General features: G+C 39.2%; 2 protein-coding genes across 2 annotated transcripts in view; one reads left to right on the top strand and one right to left on the bottom strand.

The window, feature by feature from the left end:
* LOC144083934 (solute carrier family 12 member 9) overlaps nucleotides 1-5,424 on the bottom strand; it is a 30,048-nt gene extending 24,624 nt beyond the window's left edge. The window contains exons 1-4 of the mRNA XM_077612140.1: nucleotides 4,838-5,424; nucleotides 1,488-1,622; nucleotides 589-726; nucleotides 120-437 (exon numbers count right to left, since the gene is read on the bottom strand). Coding sequence (XP_077468266.1) covers nucleotides 120-437; nucleotides 589-726; nucleotides 1,488-1,622; nucleotides 4,838-5,057 — 811 coding nt within the window. The 5' untranslated portion in view covers nucleotides 5,058-5,424. The remainder of the gene's footprint in view (nucleotides 1-119; nucleotides 438-588; nucleotides 727-1,487; nucleotides 1,623-4,837) is intronic.
* A 1,737-nt stretch (nucleotides 5,425-7,161) lies between these two features.
* Nucleotides 7,162-10,602, top strand: LOC144083672 (SPRY domain-containing protein 4). The gene is made up of 5 exons (XM_077611667.1): nucleotides 7,162-7,238; nucleotides 7,369-7,391; nucleotides 8,374-8,457; nucleotides 8,833-9,078; nucleotides 9,320-10,602. Exons 1-5 carry the CDS (start codon nucleotides 7,162-7,164, stop codon nucleotides 9,760-9,762), a joined length of 873 nt encoding a protein of 290 aa, XP_077467793.1. The 3' UTR covers nucleotides 9,763-10,602.
* The last annotated feature ends 4,075 nt before the right edge of the window (nucleotides 10,603-14,677 follow it).

Below are 14,677 nucleotides of genomic sequence, written 5' to 3'. Positions count from 1 at the left end.
ACCAATCAACATTTTTTTCCACATGGAAATAAATATTTTTCATCATTTTAAATCAAAATAACTGATTTCACAACATAACACGACTGTATCTATTTCCGTACTATTTCAATCCGCCTTACCCCACAAGTTTCCTATAAGCGTTTCCAACTTGAAGCCGGTAAAGTTCGCTGTACTGGGGCCTGTTGCATTTACCATACGGTTGGAGTTGGCAAAACCAGGCAGGAGAATGGTGCGAGGATGCACAGCAAAGAAGCTGATAAAGATTGTGCCGAGGACAAACATGACCACAAGGAAGATGAGGAAGGTGGCCTTGGCATAGATGTGAGCACCAACCATGCACACAAGCAAACAAAGTAGGGCAATGGCTGTGGCATAAAGTAGAGACCACCAGTAGCCAGAAGGCAGAACCTGGTAGTTAGAAGTAGCAAGTATCCCATCTAAAAGGAAATCAGATGTCAAAATTTTAATTACATCATTAGACATACGTTCATGTAATCCTCAATACACTTTATACAAATTTCCGAAAACCATTATAAGCAAAGATGACATTTTTCAACCTGTTAAATGACTAATCAAGGTCAAACTTACCCTCTGGCACTCCAAAGGTAGCAATAATGGCTTCAACTAAACCCAGCACATAAAGAGCACAAGCACACACATTAGCCAAGAAGAACATGATTCCAATACTACCACCAAATTCTGGGCCCAATGCTCTGCTGATCATGTCTGAGGAACGATAAGGAAATGTAGTCTGGGAAACAGTAAAGTTAATTTTAAAAGGACAGCCTATTGACAGGGTAAAAGAAAAAAGTGTATTTGGAAGAAATCAAACGTCAATAACTGTTTTCATTTTGCCCTGTTGCTAATCATATTTGGCTGATGCAATTGCTGGGTGCTCTTAAACCTGCTGTAGACGAGGTTTCTTGAGTGTGATTTGCTGTGACATATAAACAAAAATGGACACCCAAGGAATATTTCACATAGTATAAAAATGAAATCATGATAAATTACATGCTGAAACATGCTAAAATATGTTTTAAAATTGAATACTATGTGCGGTAATCCCTCGAATGTCATGGTTAATGTAGACCAGACATGGCCGCGATAATTGAAAAATCGCAAAGTAGGGTCACCCCTATTATAACTTTTTTTTCTTCAGTGCTGAGTCCTAGTAACAAGAGTGGCTTACGCTTACGGGTTTCAGCGTGGATTTTCACATTTTTCTGAACAGATTTTTTTTTAAATAGTTAATAGCAGGAAAAAAGCTAATCTCAAAATAATGAATTTGCGAAAAGTGAATATACGATAATTGAGGGATTACTGTAAAAAATAAAAGAGATGGAGAACAGGAAAACAATTATAGCACTCAGTTTGTCATATATTAACTGATGTCATTTGTTATCTCCGCTGTGAAATGGATTTGCCATGCACTGTATAGAATGTTTTACCTTCTGTTCAAATAAGATAAAATGTGTTCAAAAGGATACAATAGGCTCCCCCAGCATCTAGGGCTCCATTTGTGGATATAGCACATACTGACAGAACAGTCATGGAAATGATGAAGTATGCCACAATGAACATGGTGATTCCTTGATACAGTCCAGACTGGCCAACCAAGAATCCTTGGGGGGAGAAAAATCAAATATAAAAATACCAATTAGTTAATGTAATGAGCACCCACATGAAAGGTAGTTTAACTGATTTAAATAACATTTAATGAATAGATAATAAGACACGGTACCACGCTCTAGTTATCAACTCATATGCCGAGATACAACTACAGACCTTACTTCTACTCAACTTTCGGGTTGTCCCGTGAGGAGTCACCACAGCGAATTGACTTTTTCCATTTCACCCTGTCATTAGCATCATCCTCCCCTAGATCCACCAATTTTGTCCTCCTTCATTACATTCTGTACCTAGCAGCTTCACTTCAACATCTGTCTACCGATAGATACATGTCCAAACCATCTAAGACTGGTCTATTTGACCTTGACTCCAAAACATCTAACCTTCAGTCTCCCTATTATCTCATTGAAAATTTCTATCCAACCTGGTAACTCCGAATCTTCATCTCTACTATTTCTAGCATTGTCTCTTCTCTTTCCTTGAGAGTTAGTCTCTAAGTCAGGGTTGGGCAATTGGTCCACAAAGGGCCAAAATGGGTGCAGTTTTTTAGTCTAACTGTACAATACGACACATTTCCACCAATCCACTGGCTTACAAGTTTAATAAGTGGATTGCAGTCAAGTGCAATTTGTTTCAGCAATAACCTTATTGGTTTAACTGTGTGTGCTGCATTGGTTGAAACAAAGACCAGGACCCATTGCTGCCATTCATGGAATAATTGCCCACCTCAGCTCTAAGCCATACATCATGTCTGGCCACCCCATTGCCCTCTAGATCTTTCCCTTCATAGTAGCTGGCACTCAGAATGAATTAGAATGTGACGTTTATATTCTGGCCATTGTGGATTTATCGTTTCAATGAATACAAAAGGTATTCATGCTTCGTTTTGTTTGTTTCTGTGATGTACTTTGTAACTTTGCTCTACATTATTGTAACACATCCCTGAAGTTTCACAGAAATAACTTAGTGGAATACAGTTACTGTGTAACAATATGACTCGCTTCTTTGGAGTGTTTTTCAAGATCAAGGTAACAACTGTGTTTATTAATAAAAATAATCATCATCATAATGAATACTCAGAAAACACTGTAATAATATAAGCAGTGCATATTATACCTTAGAGTTTGGTTTTGAACAATAAAACCATTGTTAATTCCTTTGCAGGCTGGCATGTTAGTGTGAGTGAATAGTCTTAGGTCTTACACAGACGCCACTGTGTGTTGTGCGTGCGTGTAAATATGTCCAAATGCAAGCGTGAGTATGCACGCCGTAGCAGCTGACATCTCACGAGACTTGGGGTGGGGGTAGAAAGTAGCATGGTGGTAGAACTAACAGACTTGACAAAGTAGATCAACAATTGCATGTGTGGAGATTGAATCAAATTCAAGATAAATGTCAACGTCTGTCAGTGCTTCATGATTGTCTGCGCTTTTACTGCAGCAATATTATAAAACTTTCCATGTCAGTTTGTAATTTCTTGCTTCACACTAATAAACATGTTTGTTTTAGCCACTATCTGACCATAACTTTTAAATGAGCGGAATTAATTCATCCATCATCTAATCTGTTTATCCGTACGAGGTTGCAGGGGTGCTGGAGCCTATGGGCAGAAGAACAAGCCTTCAATAAAACCATTCAATTCACAACTATGAAAAATTGTAGAGTGTTCAATTAACATCAGGTGCATGTTTATGGGATGAAACAGGAATACCCAGGAAAATACCAACTGTGCACAAAGAGAATATTCAAACTTCACCCTTTTCAGAACAGTGAGGTGTTGTGCTAATTGTAGTGATTACAGTAGTACAAGTTGTATATTTTTAGTACCATGGTGCTTTTCGGCTGCTGTAAATTCAACCACTAGGCAAACACGACCGCAAGTAGAACTATTTCTCTTAAGAAACTAATGATAGTAACAGAAGATCATGTAATGTTTGGTCCTGGAACCTAGTATCCCAGGAAACCCTGAATTGGTTGCCAGCCAAACACAGGGCACAAGGAGATGTACAACCATTCATGCTCACACTCATACATACCTAAGGGCAAAATAGAGTGTTCAGCCAGCCCAGCAAGTACATATCTGGGATTTGTGAGGAAACCGGAGTACCTGGAGAAAACCCAGGTAGGCCCAGGAAAAACATGGAAACTCAACAATGGAAGATTAGAACCCACCAGAGGTTGAACCTTCGATCTCAGAACTGTGAGACAGACGTGGTAAACACTCATGCTCATTTGCTTATTTAAAAATATATATATTTGGCCTAAATATGCATGTGCACTTTGTTTTGAGCTCTGCTGCTGGTTCCCCTAAAATGGTGGTTCTTAATCTTGTTGGAGCTACCAAACCCTACCAGTTTCATATGCGCATTCACCAAACCCTACTTTAGTGTCAAAGATTTTTTTTCTCAAATTCAATATATATAAATTCCTCGCAGCACTGGTTGGCCAATCAATGCCAGTGATGGTCAAGTGGGACATGCTATCTTGAATACACATGATGAGTCGACGTGTCTTGACCTCCGCGGCTGAGGCTCCACCGAACCCCTGAGACCGACTCACTTAACCCCTAAGGCAGGGGTGGCCTTGGGAGCCCCTATCAGGTCTGTTTTCCATATCTCCCTTCACCCATACACTTGAATTAAATGATCAACTCATCAGCAAGCTGTCCAGAAGCTTGATACCGATCCGGATTATTTGATTGAGGTGTGTTGGTGGAGGGAGACATGGAAAACAGACTGGATAGGGGCTATTGAAGACCGGACTTGGGTTCGATCGAACCCAGGTTAAGAACCACTGCCCTAAAATCAGTTCAAGTTCATTACTGCAAGCCGTGTTGAATAAAAAATATTTCTACTAATTGTACACCTAAGACCTCTGAGGGGGCAAAGTTGATGTTAGTAGTATGTAAAACTGATACCCCATTCACACACGAATAGAACTTGTAAAACGAGATGGTTTAATGTTAGTTCCTATTGATATTTTTCTAATTCCATTTTAACATCTAGAACTTAAGAGTCTAAACTTCAAAAATAAATAAATAAAAATGATTAGAATGAATGGATTTATAGACATAATTTCTTGACCACATTAATACAAATCTGAGCATTAGCAAAACTGTATTATGTGGCATAGTTTTACTCTGTTAATGCCCTCAAGCGAATTTTAAACCTCATGTGCATATTTGATTAATAATTCTTTGACCACTCACCGATTCTTAAAAATACAACCACGCTGAACATGGACAGCAAGGTAGGGATGACCACGCCGAAAAAAGTAGACAGTTTCTTTGGTTGACCCGAGTGGGAGAACCGATGCCGGGGGCTGATCGGATGCTCCTTCGGCACCTGGCCGGTCGGAGGTGATCGGAGCTCGGACTCATTGACGCTGGTGGAGAGCCGGTAGTGGAGGAGAGGGGTCCGCTCTGTCATCTTGAAACTCCAAAAGCTACACAAACTTACTTGATTGTTTTCTCTTTTTTTCTCATTCTTTTTTTCCTTCTGTTTATGACGCTGGCTGTTTCAACAATCAACAAGCCAATAAATTTTGAACCAAGAAAGTTAATCAGTGCCATGTCCTGGGCACTGGCGACTCGAAAACACATTGCCCGGCCAACAACATAGCGACGCTGGATGAAAATGTCTGATGTATGCGAAATATTTCGGAGCGTTTCCCAAGTTAAAAGACTGTCAAAAAGTTTTTAAGATCGGGTATATGTCCACGAGAGTCCCCATGATGGGATGGGTCATTTCTCTGCTTATACTACACTGGAGAGCGATCAATGATCATGTGACCAAGTAGCACAATTCATGTGTATTTCCGGGTCTGCTATTCAAACTAAAACAAAACGATTACTATATTGTTAGTAATTTATCTTGATTATGACAGTAGAAGAGAGCAGTATAGTTTGTTTCTCTACTTGCTAAAATCTTGTATAATCATGAGCATTTTAATTCGTGAGACAAGTTAAGACAAAAAGTGCCAAATACAATTTCCGCTAACAATGATATGTTGGCCAGCTTGACGAGAGAAATCCAGATGATGATGTTATAATGGTGATGATGAGATCGCATGATCTTCTCTGTTCTGTCCTATCACAGCATGCAACTTGCTGATCAAACTTTTATTGAATGAGTAAACCCATGGGGGATTTGACTCGATTACACTGACTTTTATTCATCAAATCTCTTTGAAAGGAGCAGATTGAAATCTGTGAATGGGTGGTAAAGTACTCAGAAAATATATTCAAGCACTGTTACATTGATGAAAGTATACTTAAAAGGTCTGACAACACATTTATTAATTTACATTTATTCATTCACTCAAATTCCAAGTGTTCAACCAGCCTATCATGCATGTTTTGGGGATATTGCTGGAAACCGGACAACCCAAAGAAAACCCACGTAAGAGAACCTGCAAACTCCAGATAGGAACTTCTACACCTGGGGTTAAAAAATCAGAACTGTGAGGCACAGAATTATTTTTTTCTGGTGTGTAATAGCAGAGGTTGAAAAAATAAAACCCAATATTTCCAAGATCTTATCATCCTTAGTCCAAGGAAACATTTTATTACTGTTTACCTAGAACATAATTTTATTGGACTGATTACATTGACAAATAAAGTTATTCAATTCCATTCCATTAGCCAATCAAATGCATATATTACAGATACCTGTCATTTTAGTGATATCACTAACACCCTTTGTCTCGAGTATTTGAGTATATCAGTGTTTATTTGCGAGAATATAACAAATGTCACAAAATGACTGCATTTATAAGTGGCATAATTTTGTGTATGTTTAAATCTTATTTTTTTCATTATCAGAGGCCCAAGTAATGTGCATTTTTCATGCTTAATTAGTACTTTGACCAACCATTGTTCGACAAAGGTCATTTACACTCAATGTTTGTATGTTCCTCTAATTCAATCAATTCTCTTGAATGCTGATTAATCTAAAACATCCCCCCACAACATCTGACCATGTCCTCAGAACACACCTTTTCAACACCAGGAAAAGAACTGAATGTATGGCACAGGCATTTCATGGCTTCTTGTTGAAGGATGTGTTTATGTGTGCAAACTTAATGCAGAAGTATTTTTTCCAGACCTCTTTAATGTAACTGGGAATAAATTGTGGTGCTTTTAAATAGAGAATTATATGTGCACAGGCCTACAAATTTTATTCATGCAAAAGGTCTTTGCAACACATTATCTTGTGTAGCTTCACTTCTCTATGGGAAGAGCCGTTCCCCTAGCAACGCCAAGCAGTAAGTGCCTTTTGAAAGGCTGGGCTACTCTGTCATGACCACCCCCTTTTTTCTCTTTTATCAGCTCCCTACCCATGCTACATAATGCAGCCTTAACAGTCATCTAGGACACAATTGAGTTAGCACAACATGGGGATTTCTTCCTTATATCCTCCAGGCTTTCAGTAAGCTTTTGGTCTTTTCGAGAAGAGTGAATTGTGTCATTTTTACCACAGCGGGATATTAAAAAAAACACTGCATCCTGAAGCATGTCTTCTTTTCCAAAGGATGGGAAGCTCTTCACCAATGCCGGAGGCCTTGCTTTCCGAAGAGCATATGGATGCAGATAGTCACGCTTCTGAACAGTAAATGGAATTATTGTTTTTTGTTTTATTTAAAAAAAATCTTTCTATTTTTTTTTCTTTTTTTTACAATTAAATGTCGAACTCAATAAGCTTTGGATGTGAACAAAAATTATATTCCAATTGCTGACAGATACGAAATGAAGGCGTATAAAAGTATGGTTAAACATTTGTCTGGGCATCAAAATAGCAGGGCAGGCTTTTTGTCCCAGAAAAATGAAACATATTAACAGGGATGAAAAAAACTATCCTGAAGGATTTCAGAAGTTCTCCAAATGTCCTTGTAACAGAGATACAGACGAAATTCTGATCCTCCCATGTTCTCATACCATGTGTGTTCAATGCATATTAACGGAAGGGGAGAAAAGGTCAGGTCATTCTAATCGCTATGATGCAAAAATCCATGGCTGCTCATTGTTTTGTCCATTATGTCTGTATGATGTGGAGCTGCCATGTAGATCCTGGTCATCTGCTCTAACCTGTCTCCCAAAATATCCCATTATTAAATCTGAATATGTCAGTCAGTATACTGGCAGACATGAGGGAGCAACTGAACCACGCCAACCAGTGCACTTTTTGCAGGTAAGAATTGTGACTCTTAAAAATTATTTGAAACAGTTCTATACATTACTCTAATATCATTTTTTTTTTCACTGAAAAAAATCAGGGGGACTATTATGATGTAGTGTCCTTTAAAGAGATGGAGAAATGTGAGTATATTTACATATGTGGGTTTATTAGATACACTCTGCTACCTCAGAACGTATGCCTTCATTGTAGAAAGTTTGTGTGACAAAGGAGTTTAGAATTAATTGTTATGGGTTGGAATGGTTCATATTGTATTTGCAAGAGATAAGGGAGACACAATAGAAGATTATCTCTCTATAACTCAACAACAATCTAGGTTTTTCATCACCATTCCGAAATATTTGTCTGTACTCTGCTATTTATAACATCTATATTTGAGTATTAGGAAACTGCTATCTTTTTGAATTAGTAACAAAAACTACATCATTGAGACAGACAAACATACTATTTCTTTAAAGAGTCTTTTTTTCAAATACCACCAAGTAGTAAACGAGTACTACGTTATGTAATTCATTGAGAATTGACAGTCTTGTCTTGATATTTAATCCAGGTGCCAGGGCTTGCAGTTTTACCATATCACCAGTTGAGGACAGTATAGAACTAGAGGAGGATAAAATGGAGCAGTCTGTAAAGGGTAAGGTTCACATTCTAAAATGTACCATAGATGAGATGACCATCAATTTGCTCCAAACCAGCTGATGTTGGTTTGCACTTATTTCATGTGCAAATAATAATTACTGATTTTTTTTAAGGTAGTATGGCACAATTGAATTGAATTCCTGATAATCAATATTTATCCACTGGGGATTCTTTTCATCTGTGGAGGGCATTCGAATGTCTGGTGGTAATTTCATTTGAATTGCATCTTTGGAAATAACTAATTAGAAGCCAGTTGACTTGTTCAATTCCTATTTTGCACATTGTGTGTTTTTATAAATATATATTCTTATTTTTATAAATATGCTTCTATATTATAATCTTTATTTTTCTTATTTTACATTTCACTTAGGTTTACATTTTGCTCTCGACCCAAGAACAGCACCTCCTTCGCTCCATCTTTCCAATTCCTCCCTCACTGTTACTTACCAAGTAGCAATCTCAATTGATCCACTTCCAAATAACATCAGGAGGCTGATGATGACCTCTGACCCCAGTGTGACAAATTACCTCCCTCAAGTTTGCGCTGATGTTGTCATTACACAGGGGCAGTATTACTGGGAAGTGGAGGTCTGCAACAGTTCTCTCTACAAAATCGGTAAGGTTTTTTTAATTTTGATTCAGTTTTACTGCATTTTCATAGGATCTAAACTAGTGTTCTCACATTTGTTTTGCTTAGCGAGCCAATGACTACAATAATGAATGACATCTACCAAAATAACTGTGTCAACAAATCTAAATAGAAAGTTAGACTGACCGTAATCCATGGGCAGAATTTCAACATGGATATTTACTTTTTGAAGGCTTCAGTCATTTATTGAAAACTTCTGTTGTTTCAGGTGTGAACTCCATCGACGGTCAAAAAGGCTGGTGGCTAGAAAGACAGGGCTTTTCTTTTTACACCATTTATGATGGAAGAAGAGAGTTGCTCAACACTGTCCCCCCTCAAATTAAAACCATTGGACTGTTTCTTAATTTTGGAGGGGGGGCTCTTAGCTTCCATAACCCTGTAACCCAGGAGCACCTTGTAACTATGCCTACCCTCTTTAATCCATCAGGAGTGTTGCCGACTCTGGGCCTGGGTCAGGGGAGCCTAAAATTGCGTTGTGGCCTTCCCCCTCCTCTCTATGTTTTCATCAGTAAAGATTCAGCCTACAGGGGGCCCTGTGGCTCCAGGATAAGCCAATGGCAGAGGGATGTTCGCTTTCAGTCAGTGCAGAAAGTTATACAGAAGTTTGAGGTGCTGTCTGCAGCAAACTTTTCCTTAAAACCCAACTTTTGATCACTGTGTTCCTAAAAATTATTTCAGACGGATCCCTCTGGGCACAGATATAAAAACTAGTGATGATAAGAAAACCATCTTCTGCACAGCAGACATTCACTGAAAGACCCACAAATCCGCAGAAAGGTTTGATCTACGGGTGCCATTTGAAAGGCAAATGTTCCATCTTGAAGGACTTTGCCTCCTACCATTCTCTGTGTGACCCCAGAACTATAATTGACTCTCTCCCCAGGACACGCTTCTTTGCCTCAATCAAACACCCCCGCTCTTCTGGGCTTGGGCAAAATGAGTCCACAATATTGTTAAGTGTGAGAAAAGGGTGGGCTATTGCCAGTGTGACTTCTTAATTTGGCTCAGTGTGGCAGTTGTCAGACAGTAGGGGTCCTTACACCAGTAACACATCCCTCTGTGGTCCAACTTGGGCATGAGCTCTATACCAACAAAATTGTGTGCTTTCGTCACTTTGCTTCTACATTGCCGGGTTGTAAACAATTGAAAATAATAATAAGCAGGGAGAGGTGAGACAACAGAGGTGTGAGTACAGTGGCACCCGTGGTGTCAGCTCAGAGCAAAATGGACAGGTGGTACTACATGTTTATCCCACGCTCTGCCTTCGATCAGACAGTAGGCTGCCCTTTTTTGACCCTTTGAAAGCCACAGGGCTCCCAAAAAGTTCAAAAGGGACAACATAGTGGAAGAGAATAGAAGGGGGTAGCATGCATGAATTAAAGACAGCAGGTGATAAAAAAAAGAAAAAGAAAGAACCAAGGGAGGATTTCCCACATAGCTCTAAAGCTAAGAATCCCTGAAAAGATCAAATGTCTTTGGCTGAGAGTTAAAAAGTGTACCGGGTTGCACTGCCTACTAAATTTCATCAGAAGTGTAGTCAGAGTGTAAGCGTCAGTATTTACTTTATTCAGTTTTCCACTAAAAAATAGTTTTCAAATACGATATTTACACTGTGAAATTTACAGTGTAGGAGGAGTTACTAGTATTTACCATATGTTACGAACAATAAGTCACACTTTTTTTCATAGTTTGGCTGGGCCTGCGACTAATACTAATTTTTACAATCTTGGTTTAAAACCACCTTTCCCTTCTGCAAGACCATTAAAGGTGGATCACTTGGATGAGTATTTCAGCATAACAGTGACCCAAAACATACTACTGGGGTATCAAAAGATGAACTCATTAAGAATATTTTGTTATTTGTCATTTTAAATAATTAATAATGTCCCCTACTCTTAAGATGCAGGTAAAAGTTGAACCTTGTGCAATTGGGGAGGAGTAGGCCAACAAAAAGAGAAACATTTTCGTTAAAATTTCCCAAACGGGCCCTAATAGCTTTTTTCCCTCACTAGTGTCATAAGACTCAGTGGCACTTTAGTAAGTAAGCAATGTCCATATAGAAACGTAAATGTTATCTTATCTGAGACTTCAATTAATCATTGCTTTTCTCAAGAAGCCAGTCCAAACCAGGTCAACAGATCAAATGCAAAATAGATATTAATTATCACATAATTCAAATAGTAAGCTTTAGTATTCTTCTTTAATTCTCTTATCTTTGAACATTGAACCCGAAATTGCTCCCAGTTTTTTTGGGCATATGTTGCAGCACCACCTACTGGTGCAGGAAATGTGTGCGTAAATTATTCCCAGATTTCGTTCTAATTCTTCTATACTTTTTTAAATCAGTGGGAAAAAAATAACAAGGTCTGTTTTTTTGTTTCATGTTTATTATGACTCTTCTGGTTAGTAAATCTTGAAGGGTAGATTACAGCAATCTTGAAATTAAATTTGCAGTATTGCACCAATTAATTTAATACAAGTACTAGTAGTCATGTATAAACTGATCAAAAGATGATCTACATGAAGAGTAGAACTTGTCGATGGCGAATTCTGATTGCAACTACGGCACAAATAAAGAATGAGATTTTATTGACCAATATATCATGTTGACCATTAAGTTTTATTGGGGACCACCCGAGAGAAGTGGTACGAAACAAAAGTTGGCTTTTTTTTTGGCCGAGGTTTCCCATGTGTCTGTACATCAGTGCCATTTGTATGAATAAACATCGCCTCTACAATACTATTTCCATATTGAGAAAGGAAAGGACCACTCGCTTCTTTCCGCTGCATGAGCAGCGCAAGCAAAAAAAAAGAAGAAAAAATTAGCTTTACAAGTGAGTGGTACGCCTCTTATTACCATCATTATTGACATCAGCATAACAGTAGATGTAAAGCAACATGTGCCTCTTGTGTGGTTGCTGCGTCGTTTTACTCTCTGCTACATCCTGCTTCTGACTGTCATGCAACCATTGAATTAGATAGATTAAGAACTACCAATTCATTTGAATGGATTTCATCTACTCATTCAAGCATTTCAAACGGGAAAAAAGCAACATCACGTTGCATTCTTATCCAAATAATGAAATCCTGGCAGTGAAATTCAACCTTAACTCATTTGACTCTTTGACTGCCATTGACGGTTCTAGACGTCCAAACGATTTTGACTGAGAGGATTGACAGCCAATGGGCGTTCGATGAGCCTTCAAAATTTGGATGTCCATCAGTGACAATTGCAGGCATTGAGATAAATATTGTGAAAATGAAATACATTCTTCCCGACACACTCAGAACAAGTTAAACGTAAAGAGCAAAAAAATGAACTGTGAGAGTCAAATAGCCACAACCGACAGACACACAAGCAAAATCACACAATTAAAACCATATTATGCACCAGAGCATTTTCTTCCCCTTATAAAACAACAATGTGTTCATTTCCAGATAAGCATCCACTTTCAACACACACAACAAATGCAACTTAGCCAGAATATATACAAAAGATGATAACAAGCAAAGAGCCACATTCATTTTGGCTGGGAGCCGCATGCTGCTCGAGAGCCACATTTTCGCTACCCCTAACAGGATGAATAATTATTTTAAATGAATATAATTGATGGGACGGCCCGGCGGTTTGAGTGGTTAGCACGTCGACCTCACAGCTGTGGGTTCAAATCCAGGTCGGTACACCTGTATGGAGTTTGCATGTTTTCCCCGGGCCTGCGTGGGTTTTCTCCAGGTACTCTGGTTTCCTCCCACATTCCAAAGACATGCATAGTAGGCTGATTGGACACTCTTAATTGCCCCTAGGTATGGGTGTGAGTGTCCATGGTTGTCCGTCTCCTTGTGCTCTGCGATCGGCTGGCAACTGATTCAGAGTGTCCCCCACCCTGGCCCAAAGTCAGCTGGGATAGGCTCCAGCACCCCCTGCAACCCTACTGAGGATAAAGCGGTTTGGAAAATGAATGAATGAATGAATGAATATAATTGAGAGCTGGCTTCCACATACTGTATGTGGACTTCACATTTCGTGTCATGTGTGCCACATCTGCAAAATGTTACTATTTTTGGGCTATCATGTGCCTAAAAATGTGATATCCACATATAGACGACATGTTTGTTTGTTTGTTTTAACTAAAAATAGACATATGTCCTATAAGGGAGAGATAAACCCACTTCTGATAAATAGATGGATTGTCACCTTTGCGTTCATTTTTAAATCAAACATTACACTGAGCCATATAGCTACCAGTGAACAGGTGGTGTGTGTGCGTGTGTGTGTGTGTGTCACCAGAAATGGGGAGCGGAATCTGGTGGATGGGGGTTGGTGCAGGTCGTACATCTGCCATGCTATTATAACTCATTGGTTTAATATTCACACCTCCAAGTCCGACTAGCAAACAGGATGCAGTCCCAAGTGGGCACAGTGTAGTCAAGCGGAGCAATTTTGGGGGGGTCTTTGGGGGATACCGTTAAACAATCCGTATTAATGGCTCAGCAAGCGTCTGTCGGAAAGCGGCAAATACACAGCTCTGCGATTAAGGGTGTGTATCCATACAATGGGACCATTATGGATCAGTAACTGCCTATTCTCACGCACACGCGCAGCATATTTTCCTTTTAATGCTCTCGCATTTCCCGTCAAATCGAATGCTTTGTTTAAATTATTCGATAGATTGACAAATAGAGGGACAGACAGATGGATAGATTATAAATTAAAACAATGTTCATCAAAACAAAATGAATACAATCAAACCAAATAAAAAAAGAAACGCACGAGAGCTGTAACGCTGGGTAACACTCTCTTTTTTTTAAATTCTTAATATTTAACTCATTTTGACCACAACATGGAATTAATTTATACTGGCGCTGGATTCTCATGTTTCAGTTACATTGAACGCTGATAATTCTCTGCGAGACCTCCAAGTCAAATAGATTGGACGTCTATCGTCGTTAATTGCAGCCAATGAGTTAAACGCGTCCCCTATGTAAATAGGTAGACAAAGCCTTTTAAAGGGTTAACTTCCCTCCATATGCTATAGTTTCCAAGCATGGACTGGACTGACTCCAATACACAAAACCGTCCCATTGCTCCCAGTTGGCTGAATTTCTCTCTCCTCTCTCGATGTATCCCCCCATAAAAAGCACCCCCCATCCCTCCACCCCCCAATGGACAATTCGATGCCGTCTGCCTAATGAATCACTGAGTGCAGTGCGGGAAGAAAAAAGCGTCGCTTAGCACCCCATGATGAAGTGCAAACAGGCCATCATCGACTCTCATTGCTGGGGGGTTTGAAGCGTGAATCCCAACACCCGGTGGGAAGTGGCTCCCACTGGAGACATTATGTGACATATGCATTAAAATAACACTTGGCGCTCACACCTCGCTAGGCGATTTTGGCACTTAACCTCGATTGGGTTTGACACTGTATAAAGACACTCGACGAGACTGTTGCTCATGTGGAAATATGTCCCACAGTCCCCAAGAGCTGGTACTATGGAATGTAGAAATAGGAAAGTAAATGCACTATTTAGTTAGGCAGTCATTTCACAAGTTTTTTTTTTTAAAAAG

The sequence above is a fragment of the Stigmatopora argus genome, chromosome 10 (assembly GCF_051989625.1).
Source record: "Stigmatopora argus isolate UIUO_Sarg chromosome 10, RoL_Sarg_1.0, whole genome shotgun sequence".
Taxonomy (NCBI): Eukaryota; Metazoa; Chordata; class Actinopteri; order Syngnathiformes; family Syngnathidae; genus Stigmatopora; species Stigmatopora argus.
Note: the sequence above shows the minus strand (reverse complement) of the source record. Positions and strands in the feature narration are given on the sequence as shown.